General features: G+C 38.4%; 1 protein-coding gene and 1 long non-coding RNA gene across 4 annotated transcripts in view; one reads left to right on the top strand and one right to left on the bottom strand.

Annotated features, from left to right (window-relative positions):
* LOC121382874 (exocyst complex component 4-like) overlaps nucleotides 1–10611 on the top strand; it is a 41131-nt gene extending 30520 nt beyond the window's left edge. For all 3 annotated transcript variants that reach the window (XM_041512545.1, XM_041512546.1, XM_041512547.1), the window contains 8 exons: nucleotides 12–219; nucleotides 1449–1553; nucleotides 2010–2041; nucleotides 2779–2893; nucleotides 4255–4373; nucleotides 5078–5173; nucleotides 6058–6169; nucleotides 7866–10611. In XM_041512545.1, the coding sequence (XP_041368479.1) occupies nucleotides 12–219; nucleotides 1449–1553; nucleotides 2010–2041; nucleotides 2779–2893; nucleotides 4255–4373; nucleotides 5078–5173; nucleotides 6058–6169; nucleotides 7866–8033 (955 nt within the window). In that variant the 3' untranslated portion in view covers nucleotides 8034–10611. The remainder of the gene's footprint in view (nucleotides 1–11; nucleotides 220–1448; nucleotides 1554–2009; nucleotides 2042–2778; nucleotides 2894–4254; nucleotides 4374–5077; nucleotides 5174–6057; nucleotides 6170–7865) is intronic.
* On the bottom strand, nucleotides 4955–16357 carry LOC121382876. Its single transcript, XR_005959230.1, has 3 exons — nucleotides 16298–16357; nucleotides 8586–8919; nucleotides 4955–5138 (listed from the first exon to the last, which is right to left on the bottom strand). It is a non-coding gene; the product is annotated as an uncharacterized LOC121382876 (long non-coding RNA).
* Between the last annotated feature and the right edge of the window lie 7892 nt (nucleotides 16358–24249).

The following is a 24249-nucleotide window of genomic DNA, read 5'->3' as shown; positions in this document are numbered from 1 at the left end:
ATTTATCGTAGGTCTCTCCCGAGCTGGCGATCACTGCACCAGGCGGAGACGGAGTTGAACCAGACGGTTTGTTCGGAGGCCGAGCTGCGCGTGCTGAGTGTGAAGGAAGTGACGATCCTGATCAGTAACCTCTCGTCCGACGAGTCGCTGATCCCACAACATGAGATCATCACGGACATAACTCAGATGAGAACCATCGCCAACGTGCACGAGAGTTTGGTGAGAACACTCGTTATTAGTCACATACAGGGTCAACCAAAGGAGACAGGTTTCTGGGCCCAATTTCACAAAACATCGTAAACCTAGTTTTGCACGTAAATGTAAATTTATGATTAAAACACATTTCTTATTACTGTTATAGTACCGGTACAACAAATACAAGTAGAAGTACACATATTTCATTTTCTTTTGCTCTTGCTTCTAATGGAAAAATGTAGCGGGTTTCTTCTCTTAAGACTATATGTCATAATTACCAAATGTTTGACATCCAATAGCCAACGATTACTAAATCAATGTGCTCTAGTGGTGTTGTTAAACAAAACAAACTTCGTTTTTTGTCCAGTCGAATGAGTCTAGGTTTTTTATTTGATCATCCATCTTTCTGACAGGTCGATCCATCCATCCATCTTTCTGACTGTCTATCTGTCCCACATAGTTTTCCAAACTGCAATTCTTCAAGATATCGAGTAGAAATTATGTGTATACATGTAGCTTTATCATGTATAATTATAGATCAAGTTTAACTTTTATGGTGATTTACCCATTTCCCCATTTTTGAGAGAGTTATGGCACTTTAACTTAGGAAATAAGAAAATTTGTTGGGCCTGGTGAGGGACATCTATTTCTGTAGCAGTACTTTCAGACTGCTTGTTATCAATAATACATAATGAGCAAAAATGGTCTGTATACATATCCTTGGCCTTGTCTTGGATTGACATAAGTCATAGGCAGGATCAGTTGTAGAACTATGTTATTCTTCACTGGTGATATATCGAAACTTGTGGCAGGTTCATTCCTATCAGGAAAGGTCCATATTCAAGTTAAAGTTTGTTTTGTTTTGCTTTATTAAACTTTTGCTATTGAATGTCAAACATTTGGTAATTTTGACATATAGTCTTAGAGAGGAAACCCACTACATTTTTTCGTTAGTAGCAAGGGATCTTTTATATGCACCATCCCACAGACATACCACGGCCTTTGATATACCAGTAGAAGTGCACTGGCTGGAGTGAGAAATAACCCAATAGTCTCACCAACAGGGATCGATCCCAGACCAACTGCGCATTGAGCAAGTGCTTTACCACTGGGATACTTCCTGCCCTGTTTTTTTTGTTTTAATGCCACACTTTTTTTTTAATAAGAGCTCATGATTAACAATATATATACAGGTATGCTAACATGTTATTCCTTGCATGTTTTGTTTTAAACTAAGTTCTTTATTTTTGTAGGAGTGGTTTGCAGGTCGACTGCAGCACTTTGCCGACAGTCTGTCATCGAGAACTGCAGGTGCCAATGCACTGTCTGTTCCATTGCCAGATCCTTTTGTGCTCTCTGTTAGTACTACTGTGTTATTGAATTTAATTGTTTCATGTGTGTAAGACATTTAGGTTGAATGTTAGACAGTTTTCAGAACTACCAAAGCATCTTAAATTGATGATCAAAAGAGAGATTAGGTTCTATCTGATATTAGGTGGTGGTTTTGTTTGTAGGGGATGTAAAATAATTTTCACAAAGTAGACTGGGTTTAATTTGAAATGTTATTTTATTGTTAAATGAGTTTCACATCTCTTGTAAAAAAATAACTAAAATTATACCCGATGCTATGCCTAATACATTATAAACCTGCACATTTTATCACATTGTTTTGTACATGAAACATGTTCATGTTCTGAAATATCTGTTTAATCACTGGTCTTTTTTTCCCCTCGCATTGATCTGTGTATATTTTTTTGTATTGCACACTACAAAGATCAATATTTAATCATAAGTCATTTAAATTTTCTTTAAAGGAAATTCCACCAGTATCGGACAAAGCATTACAGTAAGTATATGATTTGTTAACTTTCTTTGCTACTTACATGTAGTATTTTGAGGAAAAGAAATGTACAAATATGAAATGTGTAGATCAGATAAGAACTAAGAATAATCACAGATAAGTTTTCTTTCTGTTCTAAACCCGGCAGAAAGTTAACTTTAATTTTTGACCATTTGTGGATATTAATGCTGGTTTTACTGTTCAAACCAAGTTTTATTGGTGACACAATGCAGAGACAGTAAAATAGATATTTGTGACTGTAATATCACACAAATGAATATAACTAATCCCTTGCTACAATGGAAAAATATAACAGGTTTCATCTCTAACTGTCAAAATTACCAAATGTTTGACATCCAATAGACGGTGGTTAATAAATCTATGTGCTCTAGTGGTGTTGTTAAACAAAACAAATAAACAGTGTGAAGACTGTGTCCTATATATGAACAGTGATACATATTTTAACTTAAGTGTTGCAAATGCATTTGATTAGCTGATCAAGTTTCTCATTGTATGCAGATTGACTTACCGTATATCTTCGCCTGCAAGTCGATTTTGGCTATAAGTCGAGTCCCTAATTTCAAGCCCTGAAAACATTTTTTTTTTAATGACCCATTTATAAGTCGACCCATGAAAAACAACTTATAAATATTGAAGTATTTCTTAGTTTCAGCACATGAGAACAATAATGTACGATATTTGAAAGAAAATTAGATCACTGTTTTTCTGTGCCATTTCCGTAGGTCTCTCCGCAGTCTGGTGCAGGACTTCAGGGATCTGGCCGAGATTTGTTTGCTCTTACTGCATCTGGAGATTCGAGTCCACTGCTTCTACTACTTGTTACCTGTCGCCAAACAGGTATATCTTGAACTGAGCTGTCGGAATTTTCATTTTTATCAGCGTCGTAATTATTCATGCTTCTAAGGGGCGGGATGTAGCCCAGTGGTAAAGTGTTCGCTTGATGCGCGGTCAGTCTGGGATTGATCCCCGTCGGTGGGCCCATTGGGCTATTTCTCATTACAGCTAGTGCACCACGACTGGTATATCAAAGGCCATGGTATGTGCTATCCTGTCTGTGGGATGTGCATATAAAAGATCCCTTGCTACTAATCGAAAAATGTAGTGGATTTCCTCTCTATAACTGTGTCAAAACTGACCATATGTTTGACATCCAAAAATAAATCAATATGCTCAAGTGGTGTTGTTAAACAAAACAAACCTTTTTCTTCTTTTTTCATGCTTCTAATCTCTGTCATTGTAACAATATGAGTGTTGACAATAATTAACTCAGAAGCTGCTATCTTTATTTTTCGTGTCGATGAGTACAATGTAGTTCAGAGGTTAAAGTGCTCTCCTAAAGTGCATTGGGTGGAAGGCACAGTCCTCTTTTGATGACCTGGTGGGTTATTTCCCATTCCAGCCAATGTTATATGTGGTGGATGTTTCCCCTCTGTGGGAGGGTGATGTATAAAAGTCTCCTTACAGTTACCTGAAAGGATAGTGTATATTTCAGAAGGGGGATTTTCTCTAGGTAGCACTAAACCAAATAATTTCCGGCTGGGTCAAAGTTTGAGGTGCACCAAACTTTTGATAGAGAAGTTAACACCACAAGTCCTGTAATTGGTTATAAATGTGAGTGTGTTGGTTGTCAAAAAAATGTATGCAATTTTATTTCATCTAGTACCACTGTGTCGAGTAGCCTTGTGCTTGGAACATATATGGGGTACCTGTAAAAAAAGTACTCAAATTTTGTGGGAAACTAGGGGTGTTGTAAAAACATCTGGTTATACTGAAAATGAGCCATGAAAGGTATCATTTTCTTCAGTTAATACTTTGAGATAGGGGTTGTAGTACTGATATTTGTGGGTCATAGTTTGGTTGATATATTGCATATAGTGTTTTTAAGCACAAACATTAACATGGTCACCTATGGGATTTCATTTGGTATAGTACAACCGCTAACACAGAATTATCATATGTTTGACATCCAATAATAGGTGATTAAATTAATCAATGTGGTCTAAACTGGAGTTACCACATATACACATCCAATTCCTTTCTTTCTTTCTGCCTGCTATGGTAAAGATGAATTGTCCCAGACTTTCAAAGCCATGATTTAATTCTATTTAAATAGTCTTGTCTTGTTATTCTGCTCAGGAATCTGCTACTTTGGTGTATGATCATTAGCGTTGTGACCTACATGTATGTTGATATTCCAGTCCAACTACGCTGGGCCAATAGATGATCTGGATCCAGATTCAAATGTCCTCAAGCTCAACAAAGATCTCACTGGGATGGAAGAGGTTCTCACTCAGAGTCTTCAACCCAAGAAATTCAGGTGAATTAGTAACCAGGTGCTTCAAAATATCTGTCCAACCAGTGCACCACAACTGGACAAAGGCGGTGGTATGTGCTTTCCTGTCTGTGGGAAAGTGCATATAAAAGATCCTTTGTTGCATTAGGAAAAATGTAGCGAGTTTCCTCTGATGACTACGAGTCAGAAATACAAAATGTTTGACAGCCAATAGCCGATGATTAATTAATCAATGTGCTCTAGTGGTGTCGTTAAACAAAACAAACTTCTTCAAAATATCTCAGTATATATCAGTACAGAATACCCTTTTCATGATGTTAAAAAAGGTTATTTCATTGGATTTGCCTTTTTCATCAAATGCATTTTCACCAGGTAAACATTGTTCATTAAACTTTCTGCCAATTAGTATTCATGTACATTGTCATTAATCAATGAAATTAAATAAGTGCATGTAATAATTTGTTTATTATTATTTTTTGTAATTTTTTTATTCCAAACTCCTTGTTTTCTGGCTTCCTTCCTTCCTTCCTTCCTTCCTCTCTCTCTCTCTCTCTCTCTAGATAATGGATGTATTAAATTATTAAAATGTGATACATGATCCACTGTATCGTTTATAATTTATTACATAAATATTTCCATTAATCAAATCTCTGACATATGGCACTCCCCCCACCCTCATCCTAAAAATATACATACTGGTATTTTATTTATTTTTGTCTGTGTTTCAGGTACATCTTTGAGAGTCTTGGATACCTGGTTTCATCCATAATCATCACCAGCATTCAGTTTCTGAAGAAAATCAATGAAAATGGAATCAAAAAGATGTAGGTTGGATTACAGCGATGCTACTCTTAAAGTTTGCATTATTTTTAATTATGTAGTGATCTATTTCTTAGGTGTACTCTTGGTGTGGTGTTGGACTTAAATGTTGGACTAAAAAGATCTGTTTATTATTAACTGTATTGATTTAAGAAATGATTTTCCTATAGTATTTTGTTTTGATCCCATCTTCAAATAAATAAATGAATGTAGGGCCAAATTTACGAAGCCTGTTTTTCTTAAATGCAGGTGTTTAAGCATAGTAAATGTATGTAGTGAGACACATAAATTTGACCCATAATGTTTAGGCCATATGTTAATCAAAAACATTGTAATATTTGCTTTAAAAAAACGTATTTTGTACTCCATTCATGAATACCATTTGTCTTGCTCTTGTACAAATAATGAATTAGTTCAATATTACAAGCTATGTTCTCTTCATTGGCAAGCACACTTTCTTAATATCAGGTCAGTGGCATAGCGTAGGCAGGGCCACTGGGGCAGTTGCCCTGGACGCAAAATTCTGGACTGGTGGAAGGGACTCAGCGAGTGCTAACGGTCCATTGGTTAGGGGGCACATTACTTGCCTTTCCCCGGGCACCTTGCCCCGGGCACTGGCAACCCACGCTACGCCACTGCATCAGGTTATTGTGAGCAGCACTAAATATGCATATTTCCATGCACATATATGCAAGAATGAACTGCATACAGAAATCTATATTTGGAAAGAGGGCATATGTTTTTCAGACTTTTCACTATTGTAAACTTTCAGTGCCGAATTTACAGCGTCTGTTTTACAATGGTTAAACACCTGCTTCTAAGAAACACAAGCTTTGTAAATTAGGCACTTACTGTTTTATATTTTCACCAGTTTACTGTTGTTCTGCAGGTGTCGTAACATTCTCGCTATCCAGCAGAATCTCACTAACATCACTTTGACTCGCGAAGCAGATCTCGACAGAGCCAGGCAGTTTTATGAACTCCTCTATTTAACTCCGGAGGTAGGTCGAGGGTTTTTTTTTACCTTCTTTTATTTTTCCCCACATGTCCATTCATTTTTGCAAACCCACGTGGTAAGGTATGACACGTGTGTTTACCTCCTATTGTTAAGTTTCAGATTTTTTCTATCTGAAAATTAAAATATATACTGAAACTATATACAGTCGACCTTCGATAACTCAAACTTCGATCTTTCAAAAATGTCGATCTCTCGAAGTGAAACGGCAGTCCCAGCCGAACTGCTGTACAAACTAGTAATAACAGACTTCGAACACTCAAACTTCGAACATTCGAAAAACTCTATCTCTCAAAGTAATATTTTGGTCTCACCATAAAAAATTAAGGGATATTGCACTTCCAAAACTCGAAGTTTTTGGAGTGACTGAGCCTTTTAACTGTACCGGTAATACTTTAAAGAAAAATTAATTGTCACCCTAGCCAAGCGTGAGTGCCCCGACTGGTCTTGGCTATCGATGATACACGCGATAATTACAGAATAATAGATCGCCGACTATGCGGAACGAAATGATCCTACATGCCTGCATTTGGTTGTCGGTGTTTGTACACGGCAGCGGGCCTCATTACACAAAGTACGGATAGTCTTGTAATCTTCAAAGAACTGTTGTAATAACAATTAACGCTGTTTGTTTTTTCTCTTAAACGAGTGAATCATGTCAAATTTGTTATTTGCTATTTAAGTGTGAATTCAAAATGATTCATTACTAGTCATTTAGTTATGTTAGAAACTGATACATTAGAAATCGAGCAATCTGGGGAAGGACCCGGCAACGGGGGGGATAGCCAGATCGGTTAATAGTCACGCTTTCTTGTCATCAAAGCAATATCTGGTGAAGGGCCCAGAAATGGGGGGATAGCCAGATTGGAGACAGAAAGAAAGGGTGTGAAGAGAAAATTAACGGTAAAAGACATCGAGACGTGTGTAATATGCATGTATTTTCAGATATATTTATACATTTATACAGGTAATACACCGGTGGATATACATACATACAAATGATTTTTGTGATTTACAATAATTTTGCTATTTATATTGTGTATTTTTTATTTGGTAAACAAACGTACTTAGTGCTAATCGACATCCAGTATTTTAATTTATTAATAAATACAATAAAAGTACATAGAGATGTACGTCAAATTGATCAGATTTATCTCGTTTCTGTTAATATTTACTTAGTTTTATCATATACACAGAAGGAATGTGCTAACATCTGTGTGTTGGGGACAGGGATGGAGCAGCAAAACCTGTCTTCCGATATCAACGAAATGATAATACTACAATGCAGTTTCACTTTGGGGTCTGCTGTACGAATTTCGAAAACTCGAACTCCCTGAAACTCGAACTATTTCGTCGTCCCCTTCAACTTCGAGTTAACGAAGTTCGACTGTATATGTATTTGCTAATAGTTAATGTGTTTTCATAGATGTATTATATGTGCAGACCTTACTGTTCAGTCTGCCTTGCAGGGATCTGACATGATCCATCATCAATTCTTGTTCCGGTGACCTATCACCTTGAACATTTATTCTGAATGTATTTGAGATGTAGAGCATTGGTATAATTTGACAACTCTATTATAAAAGACGACAAATAAATGACCAATTTAATTAAATCTTTATACACATGTTAATTTTACATGCAGTGTCTCTTTTGTTAATGTTATTTGTTTACCATTTCAGGATATTCTCAATACGATAGCGGAGAAGGGTGTCCAGTTCTCGTTTCTAGAGTACAGCCAGCTGTTACAGCTGTACCATCGCAGTCACACCGGGATCAGTGCAGAAAAGCAGAAAGAACACGTGGAGAGGCTTCGCCAAATCATTGACAAAGGAACAAAGAGCAAATAAAAAAATATATACACCTCAAAATATTCATATGGGTTATATGGAGAGTCAAGGGGTAAAGTGCAAGTGAATCTTAGGCCCCAATAGCAAACAGAGTGACTTGAAGAGGCTAAGTGACACCACTGACAAAGGAGAGATCGAGAACAAATGTTAGATTCTAAGATGCAGTGATGTTTTCTTCTTCAGATGAGTTCTCAAAACTGATCTGTTGACTCAATAAACCCTAGCATCTTGGAGGCTCCAGATAATTCAATGACATTTATTTATTCACAAAAATATATTTATTTATATTTAGCCTACTTCTAGTTGACATAAAAGATCAAGAATATTTCTTGAACCCTATAAAGAGAATACACTATAGAGGTTACACCAGATGAGGGTTTAACACACTGTTTATACATTTGTTGAAGAGGAATGGTCAAGATGGCTTGCCAACAGAAAGGTTTCACAATGGTTGACAAAACAGCCATGTTAACACTAGTACAGGTTTACCAGCAGGCAAGAATGGCAATCATTGTAGAGGTGACAAAGAACAGCACAGACTTGCTTACTTACAATTATAACTTCTTCATTCTTCTTCAGCGATCCCGGCCATGTTGGATGGGTAGTCCAGTATTGTGGACGAAGTCCGCCATCTGCCTTAGCGATGTCACTGGTTCCCACAGCTTCTCCCTCCGGTCCATGGCACTGGGCCAAGTTTGCTGTCGCAGGGTGTCAAAGGTGGGACAGGATTGGAGAATGTGAGCTGGCGTCTGTGAGAGATTTTCAGCCTGAAGAGATGCGAGAGGAACTGACAATGTCCGGTTCTCAGTCTGAAGATGGTGATCTGTTGTGCCCTGTCTAGCTGGTAGATGCCATTTCCTTCAGTTATAACAATACCCAGTAATTGCTAAAAAAGACAATGTTGTTTGTTTGTTTATTTGATGATCAAAGAGCGAAGATTTGTTATGCACTGACAAAAAGAGTAATTAAGACTTAATGGTTTAGCAGTAGGAAAGGGTAATGATCATTCTTGGGGTAGATAAAAAAAAAATTCTGTAAAAAAGATGTCTTTACTATAAGAACGAAGGAGAAAAAATTAAGTTGCCGCTACATGACTGGAACTGGAAGCAGAAAACCAACTGGAAGATTTAAGCCATTTCACTGGCTGTTGGGAACTTCTAACTAGTCTACTGAAGTTCCAGTGGTGAGAGGTCAAGTGAAGTATTTACGAAAAGAGAAAACGATCCAATATGGTTTTTTACAAGGAGTACAATGATCAATGAAGACGATCATCTGGGGGAACAGTGTGTTGATGATTCTGTGTCATCTAAAGTGGATTGTGGTGAATTTCATTAGTTAGTTTCTCTGTAAACATAATACAAATGAGGAATACAGTTGTGTTCAAGAAACTGCCATAATTGTGGTTATATTCATGAGTGTCATGGGTAGCCCACTGTACAATATTGGTGAGGTGAATACACTGATGGAAAGAAATAAGGGAACACATATAGTCAGTGTTTCTGTCAGACATTTTTGGGTATGGCGCTATGGAATTGAATGCAACCACAGTCAACAGGAGGTATGGGGGGACTCCCATCCAGAAAGCAGATGGGTTTAATTTAGGGTTAGGATTAAGAAAAACATACAATAATGATAAGAATAATTATTTTTGTCAAAAGTTTAACTTAAAATAATAAAATCTGGCAAAAATGTGTGTGTGGCGCCATACCGGTTTTACCCTATGGCAGAAACCATGATAGTAACAGGTAGTATTGACTGCAACCGAAAGCCTCATCCACAGTATCAGGAAGTTAACTGTGTTATGGCAGTCAATCACACAATACTATTCAGTCCCACGTTACAGCTCTATTTTATACAGGCATATCTGGTCAGGTCATAGGGCTTAATGTGCACATTCATAGCAAGCTGTTGTAGTGAACGCCTGTCATGGGCACAGGTGTCGACTTGCGACGGCTCCTCAGTCCAGAACAGGAAAGGCATATCTACTCTAGCAAGGAACATTATAGTTTCAAAATCTTGAAAATTGATTAGCAAATACTATTCAATGTTTCAAAATTATGTACTGATTTCCTAAACTTGCGTAGCAAATCGTAATGTGATTACCGAGTGATATGTTCTCTGTGTTCCTTTATTTGTTTTCCATCAGTCGGGAAACATTTTGTTTTTAAAATCTTGATTAGCGATAAGGGGCGGGACATAGCCCATTGGGAAAGCACTTGCTCCATGCACGGTCGGTCTGGGATCGATCCCCGTCAGTGAGCCCATAGGGCTATTTTTCGTTCCAGCCAGTGCACCACGACTGGTACATCAAAGACTGTGGTATGTACTATCCTGTGTGGGATGGTGCATATAAAAGATCCCTGTCCGTATACTTGATCTTATTGCTATTGATTTCCTTCATAAGGATAAATGTTTCATGATAATCATGGTCGGAGAGATGGGGGTGCCGGTCGATGGATGAGATTGCAGCTGACAGACGTATTGTAACATGTTTTATTTTATACTGTCAGATTTTCATAAAAATCTTGTAACATTTTATTCAGAGTAACTAACTCAAATTATAAACTCGTATATAATGTTCATTTCTTTGTTTCTTTCTTGGATATTCTCTCTTGTTAGTATCAGATTACAAATACTAGTATATGAATGTTATCAAGGTACATGTGCAGGAATTTTAGCAGGGGTTGGGGGTCTACACTAGCAAGTGTAATTTATAGGTGGGTCGAGACATACTTCCCCAGAAAATATATTGGAAAAGAAAGAAAATTTGGTTGAGCGGGGGGGGGGGGGGGGGGGGGGGGGGGGGGGGGATTCGACCCCCAAAACTCACCCGCACACACGCCAGTTATATCATTATTTTATATATTTGTAGACCTATTATGGGGAGGGTCTAATAAGTTGGGATTTTTTTTCTCCAAATATGTTTTTTTTTTTTTAAAGCAGTAAAATATGCTTCATTCAGCAGTGGGAATTGGGATCAGGCAATAAAATGTTAAAAGTTTTGTTTGTTTGTTTAACAACACCACTAGAACACATTCATTTATTCATCATCGGCTATTGGCAGTGGGGGGATCAACTGAGTAGTTAATAGTCTAAAACTCCTTAAACGGTTAAAAAGAGAAATTTCTTTAAGTTTTTATAATTTTTTCTGGATTTTTGCCCTCCGCTAGCTACGGCCCTGCACAGACGCGCGCGCACACACACACACCGGTTTTTTTGTTTGTTGTTGGGTTGTTTTTTGGGGAGTGGCATTTTTGGTCTACATCGGTGTTGACAGACTGACACTTCCACCATGAAGACTGAACAATAAAACTAGAAAATATATATTTGTTTAATCGTCTCTTGAAGTAAATCTTTGCACTGTGTCCCTACTATAGATTTCGGAAATATGAAGCGTATCACAATATCATAAAAAGCTACGGTATCCGGTGTGGCCTCGTCTCAGGAAAGAAAGAAATTAGAATATTTGAAACACTTGTAGAAGCACTTGGAACTCGCCGTCTATGTGCTGTGTAATGTATTTTTGCAGGATGAATATAGTTCAGTTGTGAGAACTTGTTTGGGGTGTGAGAGGTCGTGAGATCGAGCCTTCCCAAGAATCTAGTTATTTTGTGTATGCAATGACAACGAGTCGTATTTCTTGTTTGTATTTATCCATGTGTACTCGTTAAAGAGAGAGAGAGAGAGAGAGAGAGAGAGAGAGAGAGAGAGAGAGATGAGAAGACTGGTTATTTTTCATTTAGATGTTACTCTGTCATACACATCGGTGGCGGATCCAGAAAATCCATTTGGGGAAGGGCAATGAGATGTGGCCTGCCCCCCACCCACCCCCTCAGATCCGCCACGGCACATGCAGACGTGTGCGCATTTAGACTCGAGGATTAATTAGGTTGTTTTGTTTAACGACACTATCACATATTTGATAATTATGACATATAGTCATAGAGGACACCGGTATCGTTTTTTTCTTTAGCAGCAAGTGATACTTATATTCACTTTCCCACAGACGAGACAGCAAATACTATGACCTTTGATATACCAGTCATGGGTCACTGCTTGGGATGGAGGGGGGGGGGGGGGGGGGGGGGGGGGGGGCAGTCGGAGAATGGGTTCACCAACTGAGTCGGATGGAACATTCGTAGTGACGACTATATCGGTAGTAAGCCTTTTGAAGGGGCGAGGGCAATCATGGAAATGGGATGGATACATTATGCGTATTTAGTTCATGTGCAGATCCTGGATGAGTGTGTTGGGAGGGGGGGAGGGGGGGTGCATCCCGAATTCCATGCCCAGAAAAAATCTAATGTTTATCAGAAGAATACATTGAATTTGATTTAGTAAGGGACGTAATATTTTGGAAGAAGATATCCATGCATATAATGCATATTCTTTTGAATACTGTAGGTGCCCTTTATGACAATTCACTTTTTCTAGAAAAATCTGGCAACCGTCTCTCCAAGGGGCGGGACGTAGTCCAGTGGTAAATGCTCGCTTGATGCGCAGTCGGTCTGGGGTCGAGCCCCGTCGGTGGGCCCATTGAGCTATTTCTCGCTCCAGCCAATGCACCACGACTGGTATATCAAAAGCCGTGGCATGTGTTATCCTGTCTGGAATAATGCATGTAAAAGATCCCTTGCTGCTAATCAAAAAGAGTAGCCCATGATTTGGCGACAGCGGCTTTCCTCTCTCAATAACCATATGTCCGACGCCATATAACAATAAATAAAATGTGTTCAGTGCGTCGTTAAATAAAACATTTCCTTCTTTCCTTCCGTCTCTGCAAGCGGGTGGGGAGCCTTGGCCAGTGGTAAAACACTCGTCTCATACGCGGACGGTCTAGGATCGGTCCCTGTCATTAGGCTATTTCTCATTTCAGCCAGTGCACCACGACTGGTATATCAAAGACCGTAGTACGCTATTCTGTCTGTGGAATGGTGCTTATAAGATATTCCTTGCTACTACATTATGTCTGATCGTATCATGAGCAACTGTGCAACATAACATTATTTTGACTGTAAAGGAAATGAACCAACATGTACAAGTTTAGCAATATCATGGAATTTGTGTGGATTTTCTAAAGCAAGTTTGTAGAAGAAACACCCCCTGCTCAAGCAAATATTTATCTTTTTTTTCAATGTATTTTCCGTGGGAGCATGACTCGACCCCCTATAAACTTATCTTGCCACAGTCTAGGCCCCTTTCATACTACTTGCTAAAATTCTTCCGTCCCAGCAATTGCTGTGTCACTGTCACCCCTTCCGTGCCCTAAGTATAGTTTTAAAAACCCATGTCCATCGATGGATATGGGTATCCTCAGGATAGGCTATGGATTTTGAACATTGAGTAGCATACAAGGGCAAAAAGGAAAGAAGAAGAAAAAAAACCCATTTCGGTGATGGGTAACTGAAAAAAAAATGCCTATGTTGGGAAAAGACGCATTTTTCTCAACTTTTCTCGTAGTTTTAGAACTGTTATACATTAATACTACAGATTCACAGACTACAAGACAATGCCATTGTCCAACTGATACCGGGATGTCTAGCACTGCCGTCGTGAGAACCGCGGTGTAAATAAAATTAAAATAAACAAATTATGTTTAAAGAATGGCATAAACGCAGACCTTTGTTTTATCAAAAGATTTTTCGAAATTTGATTTTGTTTTTGTTTGACACAAAGAAAACATTGTTCGCGTTAGAATTCTCATTTTTACATGTGCCGAACGGAAATTGTCTGCTCCGATTCAACGACCTTGACCCCTATACATCCACATCTGCTTCACCGAGGAAGTAGGGTTACGTTTGCGTGCACCAAATCTTACACTACAGACCCGACTCCTTGATTAAGTGTCCAATGTTCTGATGTGATCTGCAACGACCTTTACTGAACTGTTTCGTGGATCGTTTTTCTTACTAGAACGTTTTATATAATCTGAAATAGCCAGTAGCCTACATAATGGGATTTCAAAGCGTTCGCTAATAGTATAATGCAAATAATCCTTAAAGGGTCTGTCTTGAGTTTGTAGCCATTATAAAATGTGTCCGACTAGCGGAGTGTTTTGGGCAACTAAAATTACGTATTAAATACATTGTCCTGTGTTTAATACCATTATCAAAGAAAGAAATGTTTTATTTAACGACGCACTCAACACATTTTTATTTACGGTTATATGGCGTCAGACATATGGTTAAGGACCACACAGATTTTTGAGAGGAAACCCGCTGTCGCCCCTACATGGGCTACTCTTTCCGATTAGCAGCAAGGGATCTTTTATTTGCACTTCCCACAGGCAGGATAGCACAAACCATGGCCTTTGTTGAACCAGTTATGGATCACTGGTCGGTGCAAGTGGTTTACACCTACCCATTGAGCCTTGCGGAGCACTCACTCGGGGTTTGGAGCCGAATACCATTATCAAGTTTATTTCTGGTCGTGTGCTAATGTTTGTAGCAGTCATTTTTCATTTTACTTCGTAATATGATAATAAATGTGGGTTTTGTTTCGTATGTATGAAATTATTGGGAGGTAAACTCCGGTTTGGGCTAGTACAACAAACACCTTGTTTATACACACTGATATTCCAAGAAAAATGTGTTTGATATGTGATGATGTTCGTTGTCATCCAAAAAACAAGAGAAGGCTTTTCAGAAATACCTTACAATGAAGAAATCCCTCGTCTCAATTAACAACATAATATTAATTTTAGTTTGTTTTATTTCATTTCATTTCATTTTATTACAAATCGGTTGGTGAGAACATCATGTTGTTTTTGGTAAGGGGCCGTTCAAATATTACGTAACGCTATTTTTGTCAAAATTAGACACCCACCCACCCCCTTGTATCGCCCCGTAACGCTAGACCATACACCCCACAAAATATTACGTAACGCTCGGAAATACCTCCTCTCCCAACACACAGACAAAGCAACGTAGCAATGTTTATCTATACCCATGTGTACTACGATGACGTATTGCGGGTTTTCACTTGCGCCATTTTAAAAAATCTGGTGTATTAAAGCATTTATAATTGTTTTGGGTTTACATTTACCTCTAAAAACCTACATTATATATTGTTGTCATGGCATGGCACGTTTAAGAGAAAACAAAATTGTGTTACGTAGCACTGTTCAATACACCCCCACCCCTTGTAACGCCACATAACGCTTGGACATACCCCCCCCCCCCCCACCCCTAAGCGTTACGTAATATTTGAATGGCCCCTAACACATACTAATAACATAAATGCGTGTGGTAACAATTTAAAGAAATACGACTGGCTGCACCTAGGTGATGATCAGCTGGCCAATGCTATACCTTCCAAAGGAATAAGCAGGATCGAAATGGATTGCTCTGTGACGTACAAGTTAACATGAAATTGTTTGTTTTTGACCTTTGGCGCACAAGTGCTAGAACCGTAAATAGATTTTAGTTGGAAAATATGTTTACTTTTATTTCAAACATAGTTTCTTTGAGGATATATAAGAAATAGAATACTACATTCTTGTCTGTTAGATACCATTTATCTTACAACTCGTTGTTTAAAAAGGTACCTATCTCGCATTCGTTCGATAAGATCTACGTTTTAAAACAACTCGTAAAATAAATAGAGGATACTCCCCTCGTGTCTTGTGATATCATAATTTATCAGCACGAGTTGATAAAAGTATGAAATCGGAGGCTTGCCGAGGATTTTTATACTTTTATCAACGAGTGCTGATAAATTATGATATCACAAGACACGAGGGGGTATTCTTTTTATTATCCATTAGGTCAGTATTTTTTTATTATTCGTTTTACGAACCCGCCGACGTAAGTTTTGCTCAAATAAAAATTTAAAAAGTCGTATTTTAAACTTGTATTAATGGGGTTTTTTCCCGCCGACTTCCACAAATAGCTCTAAAGAAAAAAAAAGTTACCATTCTAGTCTATTGTGACGCATTTCGTAAGGTAACAGTGAGAAATAACACTTATTTCGTCAATAAATATACCGTTGTAGATACGAATTGTTAATTCGTCTTCGGTCGCTCTCTTTCGGTCCGATTCGCTATTTCGCTCTGATTTCTATGCACCGCGCGGTTGCGCACAGAGATGCCTTGTCAATCTTATTTTGTTACAAAGAATTCACATCTATCAAAGTAGCCATATTAAAAAAAAAATCACCCCTACTGACCCCAAACAGGGTCCCCCCCCCCCCCCTTCCTCCTACCTTTGTGCACAAAAGTTCTTGTTCGTAAACCTAAAAATTAAAAAAGACTGGCCTTATCATACTTTTCATTTGCGACAATTGTAAACAATGTCAGTAATGTGGGTTGAATGTCACTATATTTGGCAGAGGTAGACTCGTTAATTAGCAGAACGACAGTGGCGTGACGTCAGTAATGATAGGTTTAGCGCTGAAACATACACTGTGACGTAACAAAATAATGCCATATGTTTAAAATTAGACCAATCAAGATTATAGGAAGCGATATCTCCTAGGAGAATATCGCCTACAAAAGCCTTTAATGGATGATAAATGGTATCTAACGGACACTCATGTAGTATTCTCTATTTTATTTTATATTTATATTTATTATATATTTATTTATTTTTGTAAACAATAAGAAACAAGAAAAAAAAGTGTTGTTGTTCTCATTTCGACCATGCTATATGGCTTATCTTTACTTCAAGTGTGTCCGAGTAGCAACCGTCGCCATCTTTTGAGCGTGAACATAGTAATCAATGGCGGGTGCTGGTGAATGAACTGCTAGCTCGTCAGACGCAATGGAAACAGTATGTTTTGTTTTTTTAATTCGTAGTTCCTTCCACTTAGTATGAACACGGTTTCGGGGAAAGGTTATAGGCAAATAAGTTCATCCAGAGCAGAAAAATCAAAAGCAACAAACTGCTAAATTTCCTAACGTTAATACATTGTCAATTTATAACAAAGAATTTGTGTGGTGGTTACATGGAGACATATCACGATTATGCCCCTTGATGACGCACGTACACGTGTGTTCCATTTTACGTACGTCTACGGCCATATTTACGACAATACCGCATGGTCCGTATGCTATGAGAATGTTACAAAACTAATTAAAACCGGCGACAAAGACCAATGTCGTAAAGTTAAAATCATCGAGATAGCGGGCCATGTGGTGTGATAATAATGGTATTCCACGTAGTTTCCCCCAAAGCATGACGTCACAACTGTCACTTAAGTGATACCCTACAAAACATGCCAACTTCTTTTATCTTGCTTTTATTATTTTCTAGCTGCTAGAAAAAGGAGTGGAAATCCCGGACACAGTAATAAGACAGTGAGTGTATGTTGGAGATAATAAATATATGATAGATATTCTTTATTTCCTCAGTAAAATGAATACTGAAATAGTTTGCAAAGATAATAGGTACAGTAATAATACAGTATCATAATAAATAATAATATACATTTTAATAATAATTGTATTTCTTTTAAAGGAGAACATCCTATTTTCGTGCTGCAAATGGCTAACCGTTAACATATTTTCCTACACGTTGATTAGATTGGCCACACCCAGGCATTCCTGCTGCGGAAAAACATCGGAATAAATCTTTGTCTGACAATAACTTAACAAATAATACCACATCCTATAAGTCGCATATCATATTAAACAAAATGCCTCTTCCTTTCATATTTAATTGACATGTCATGAAAATATGTTTGATCGTACCATGAGCAACTGTGCCACATATACATTATTTTGACTGTAAAGGAAAGGAACCAACATGTATAAGTTTAGCAATATCATGAAATTTGTGTGGATTTTCTAAAGCAAATTTCTAAAAGAAACACCCACTGCTCAAGCAAATTTTTCTCTTTTTTTTCAATATATTTTCCGGGGAAGCATGACTCGACCCCCTGTAAACTTCACTTGCCACAATCTAGACCCCTTCTATACTAAAATTCCCCTACACGCGCCAGTTTGCCTACCAGTTGAAAAGGCGAATTGGTTGGTGGCTGTGGTGGTTAACAGAAGCAATGCAGCATCTTCGACATTTGAATGATGGTATAGTGAATATGATAAAAGGTAGACAGTTGTTAAGTGACCGTGTTATATTAGCGTAACACATTGGTATTGATTCATATTCATCAGAAGCAATACTCTTCTGTCAGTCCAACTTCGATGAACCCTCAGGGTTTTTCCTTGTGCCCCGCGACAGGCACATTACGCTGTGTGGTATGTGTGTTTCTGTCTGTGGACAAGTGCTTATTAATAAACCCCTGTTAATGGAAAAAAGTTAACGGGTTTTCTCTGAAGACTGTCAGAATTGCCAAATATTTTACTTTCAATAGCCAATGATTATTATTCAGTATTCAAAGAAACTTTAACTTTTTAACCGCCCGTGCTTATATAGAGAATAATACATGAGCGGCCGTTAGATACCATTTATTTCACAACTAGTTGTTTTAAAATGTATCTAACGAGCGAAAGCAAGTTTGATACGTTTTTAAATAACGAGTTGTGAGATAAATGGTATCTAACGGATATGAATGTATTATTCTATTTCTTACATATTCTCAAAAAACACCCCAAACCCCCAGCTTATAAGCAAATTGTAACATATTTTTCAACTAAAAGTTATTTACAGCCGTTGCACTTGTATCTGACTTACGCGTCACAGACACATGGTTGCCAGGTTAACTATCCGTCACGGTGTACTCGATTTGCACCGTGCTGGGTTTTTTTGTTTTGTTGGATGTATGGCATTGGTGACCTGGTCATCACCTAGGAGCAGCCAGTCGTATGTTTTGAAATTGTTAACACACCTACGTGTGAAAACAACTATATGCTATCACAAATAATACATGGTGTTTTCACCAACGGGTGTGTAAGAAAAAACGTTTAGATTCTAGACGATAACCATGACTATAAAGTATCAGACTCTTATTAGAATCTTAAGTTCAGAGTCTAAGCCAGCTACATATTCTGCTAGAAGTGTAATCTGTTTTGGCGGAGAGTTCCTAACATTTTCAGATTCGTGTGAGTATCCCGGACACGGATGACACTAGTGTATTAATCCACGTAAGATGTCCACACATTTACAACTGAGCGGGAGACCACCCGAATTGTTCTTTGAGGGGGATTAACACACGCCGACCACAATGACTTTTTCTGCGTTTAATTTTCCTTAGCATTTCGGTAGTAAACTGTCGAGACAACCACCATCCCTTGAACGTAAATGTCCATAAGATACATGCGAGACTACAAATTGGATATTGATTGGTTGATTTAGCTGGTTAGTGATTAAAAAAATAACAACAAAAACAACCATTTTAAACCATATTTTTAATGTTTTTAAGTCCAAAACTAAACGTTAAAAGCCGTTGGTCTTTTCGTGATGGTGCTTTAAAAACACATTTTTGTTGTTGTTTTGGTCGTTCTGTTGTTTTTAACAACAAAAAAAAGAGAGAAATATTATAGAGCACTAAATGCTATTTTTGATTCTTTGTACAGTCGTCAAAAGAACTATAATCATTGCCACCACAGCAACAAAGATCATTATCTTTTATTATGTACTAAATGCAGACAACAAAACCACAGCTTGTAGCAATAGAAACTGCAGTTGCCAACTGTTAGTTATGTTGCCTTTTCAAAGAGTATTCTAGTTCAGCTGGAATAACTTCGTTTCCATGCAGATTTCTTCATAAGCTTAAAGACATCCGATAGTGTATGCTAAATAAATGTGCTCTAGGGGTGTCGTTAAATAAAACAAACTTTAACTTTAAACTTTTTTTTGGAAAAGTTTTAATGAAATCTATCCTGCTAATTTCGGCAGCGCGTTCTGCCATAGCATTAGTTAACTTTGAACGACAAAACGGTTATATTATAAAGTGTAATTTTGTACAAACCAGAGTCAAATGAACGTTTAGTCAAGATCGTGACTGCTCCCACAAATAGCTGTCAGATACGTCGTCTATAGGAGGAATGCCACTTCGTAGGACAAGGTAGTTGTTTTTAAAATATCTCATTTTGACTGTATCGATTGGAAATAAATGATTTCAATCTTAATAATTTTGTTGTGCTGACTTATGACGATCCTTACAAGTATGTCATCCTATCTTTGAAATATTTACGTGTCGGGTTATTTTATTTAATGTTATGTCGGCCTCACTCGGTATGTATTTATTGCGATATAGCACGATATTGTAAGACATGATTGGGTATCCTTTACCAATCGCATCGCAGGTCTTGAATTTGGAAAATATAGAGGGCAAGGTCATTTGGCTTAAACTGATGGAGATTGTTTGAGTACATTATGGCAAGAAGACCGGCCTCGGTGGCGCAGTGGTTAAGCCATCGGACTGCAGGCTGGTAGGTACAGGGTTCGCAGCCCGGTACCGTCTCCAACCCAGAACGAGTTCTTAAGGGCTCAATGGGTAGGTGTAAGGCCACTACACCATTTTCTCTCTCATTAACCACTAACCAACTAACAACTAATCCACTGTCCTGGACAGACAGCCCAGATAGCTGAAGTATGTGCCCAGGAGAGCGTGCTTGAACCTTAATTGGATCTAAGCACGAAAATAGGTTGAGATGAAATATGGCAAGAAGACATGGCAACAAAGCAAACTTCAATAAGCGTCTTGATATAACACAACAGCACCCATTGAAATTAAAGAAGTGTGAATTTACAGGAGTTGCGTTTGAGTATGAAGACTAATTACTAGCATGCAAAATAAGGCACGGACATTGTTGCTGATAGACTCTGCTTCATTTTCAGGGCACTGGAGCATAATTATGACTAGGTCACTGTGGCTATTTGCCATATGGCCACTGTTAAACCCTGACACAGTGTGGTGAAAACTGCGATATCATTATAAACGACGCCATCTCATCCTGTGGTATCTTGTCGGGTCGTAGAGTTTTGAAAAGTTCGAAGGTTTTTTTTCCAGTCTTGTCGTATCGTAGCGTAAGTGATTACACCGTGTGATAGACCAATCGTGTCGTATCTCAGCCGATCAAGTCGTATGTTGCGCAGTCGCACCATATGTGATCAAATCATAATAAATCGTGTCATATCAGTCCCAGAAGGTGTTGTTGATACCCCAGCTCCGCCATTCTCGTTGTCTCGTCGCCAAAAATGTCCACACACACACACACACACACACACACACACACACACACACACACACACACACACATACATACACACACACACACACACACACACACACACACACACAAAAACAAACACGCAAACACACACACAATACACACTGACCTTTAAAAAAACAAATCCTTGTAAAAATTATACGAAATAATATCGTGTGCGGGGATTTTCTCTGAGACCCTATGCGTAATACCACCTGAGATTATTAAAGATACGCCGCGATATCTTTTATATCGCAGAAAATACGCACCGTTTACTGTTCAGGTTGCATTGTAAGAAAGAAGAAAGTTCCATGTCAAAATTGAAAATTCATATAAATAATACTATAAATAAATACACCTTTATTTGTTATACAGTTGTTAAGCAGTATAAAACCAGAGGTTAAAACATAGGAAGGAAGGAAATGTTTTATTTAACGACGCATCAACACATTTTATTTACGGTTATATGACGTCAGACATATGGTTAAGGACCACGCAGATATAGAGAGGGGAGACCCGCTGTCGCCACTTCATGGGCTACTCTTTTCGATTAACAGCAAGAGATCTTTTATATGCACCATCCCACAGACAGGATTTTAAGTACGGTTATATGTCTTCAGACAGGATTTTAATTACGGTTATATGTCATCGGACATGTGGTTAAGGACCACACAGATAATGCCAGGAAACACACTTCCGCCATACTATGAGCTACTATTTTTGATTAGCAGAAAGAGATCTTTTATATGCACCATCCCACAGACAGGATAGTGCATACCACGGCCGTTGTTACACCAGTTGTGGAGCAATGGCTGGAACGAGAAATAGCCCAATGGGGCCACTGGGATCGATCCTAGGGCGATCGCGCATCAAGCGAGCGCTTTTACTACTGGGCTACGTCCCGCCCCCAGAGGTTAAAAGTATACCCCAGAAAATGGAACTGAGATTTTCAGCAAAAATGAGAGTTGCTAATAAAACCATAACATTTCTTAAATGTTATTTGCTTGCAGGTAGATTAATATTATGTGAGGTACCACACGTTTTTTTGGAGTTCTGTCTGGGTGAAGTGATACGCTGCTTAATATCAGTTTTATTCGTAAACGTTAACAGTATCAGCAATAGGAATTGATTTGGTACAATGGAACCTACAAAATTATACAGGTTCAAAATCTACACACGGTGCTGATGAAACATCGTAGTGTTTTGTTGAGTCTGCTTTGGCAGACGACCACGTGGTAGACAACACAGCTTTTAAATTATTTTTACCCTTTCCGCAGTCTACCTTAATTTAAACAAAGCTCGTTGGGTGGTAGCGTACAGCAACCACTGTGCAGCAATAAGACGTACCTGATACCGTAACAAACACATTGTCCCAGTTCACCCTTGAAGAAACAATACCTGTTGCAGATACATAAACAGGTATCTTGTGTTGCAGGAGGTGTTCAGCTGTAAGTCATACATGTGCATTGCATGATGCAAAGCGTTAAAGATTCATCCTCGTGTTTATTTTTTATATATATAACATTTACAACAGGCGCGTGTGTTGAATATTATTGCAGGGGAGGGGGTCTAGACTATGACAAGTGAAGCTTCTAGAGGGGTTCGTGTCATGTTTCCACGTTGCCCGAGTACCCTGCCGTTCGAGAGCTAGATGGACATTTGGATAATCATTACCGTCGAAATGTCCGTCTAGGTCTCGGAGTCTTAACGGCAGAGTACTCGGGCTAGTTTCCACGGAAAATATATTGAAAAAAAAAAAAAAAAAAAAAAATTCGCTTTGAGTCATGAAACACACGCATATTCTAGTGTTTTCTTCCCGTGACCCGTTAGGTGCCATTCTTAGATTTTTTAAAACTCTTATTTAACAAACTAGGACACATTCAAATGCACTTTAGTGAAATCGACACTTCGTTGCAATACGCTACCGCGAAATAGTCAGATCGCGATTCCACGGCATCCGCAGAGATATGTAGGCTACATCAGCGCACATTTTACGAACTTGAAAAGACGCAAATTCCATTTGTCCGTAAATTGTATACGTACACGTAATCCACAATGCGTGGAGTGATAGGATACGCACAAGCGTACAGAGGACGCATAAATGGAATCTACTCAATCCATTAGCAAAGACAGTATTGATACGGATTACGCATTACGCATTACGTATACGTATACGGAATACGGACAAATGGAATGTGCGCCTAATAAAACATTAAAAACAAAACAAATTGTGTTGACCTTTGCGGACTGCTCAATCTGATTAAAATCAGCTCCACTGATTAATAACTATTAGAGCTGATTACAATCAGATTGCGGACCTTGACGCAAATGATCACTGGTAACAGATCAGACAGACTGAGACGGACAAGTAGATAGACCGATACTCATACAGATTCAGAGACTGAGACGGACAAGTAGATAGACCGATACTCATACAGATTCAGAGACTGAGACGGAGAGATAGAACGACATGTTAATTAATAAATACAGACATACAGAACGGATATAGACCGAGACTAACCCAGAATGGAACAGACAGAGCGAGACTGAAATAAACCGAGTTAAAGTTTGTTTTGTTTAACGACTCCACTAAAGCACATTGATTTGGCGATTGGATGTCAAATATTTGATAATTTTAATGTATAGTCTTAGAAAGAAAACCCGCTAAATTGTTTCATTAGTAGCAAGGGGTCTTTTATATACACTTTCCCACAGAGAGGGTAGCACATATACCACGGCCTTTGATATACGAGTTGTGGTGCGTTAGCTGGAACGATAAATAGCCCAATGGGCCCACCGACGGATTTTGAACCTAGACCGACTGTATATCAGCCGAGCGCTTTACTATTGAGCTACGTTCATCCGTTAACCAAGTGAGATGGACGGAAAGACGACACACGGAAAATGACAGAGAGAGAGAGAGAGAGAGAGAGAGAGAGAGAGAGAGAGAGAGAGAGAGAGAGAGAGAGAGAGAGAGTGCGTGTGTGCGCGTGTGTGTGTGTTCCACTAACACACTAAAACTATTGTTACTTTAAATGTTGCCGCCGACTGATCATTGTTTATATTCGTCGATGCTCTGTGGTTAGACTAATTCGTGTTTATTGA

The sequence above is a fragment of the Gigantopelta aegis genome, chromosome 10 (genome assembly GCF_016097555.1).
Source record: "Gigantopelta aegis isolate Gae_Host chromosome 10, Gae_host_genome, whole genome shotgun sequence".
Lineage (NCBI taxonomy): Eukaryota > Metazoa > Mollusca > Gastropoda > Neomphalida > Peltospiridae > Gigantopelta > Gigantopelta aegis.
Note: the sequence above shows the minus strand (reverse complement) of the source record. Positions and strands in the feature narration are given on the sequence as shown.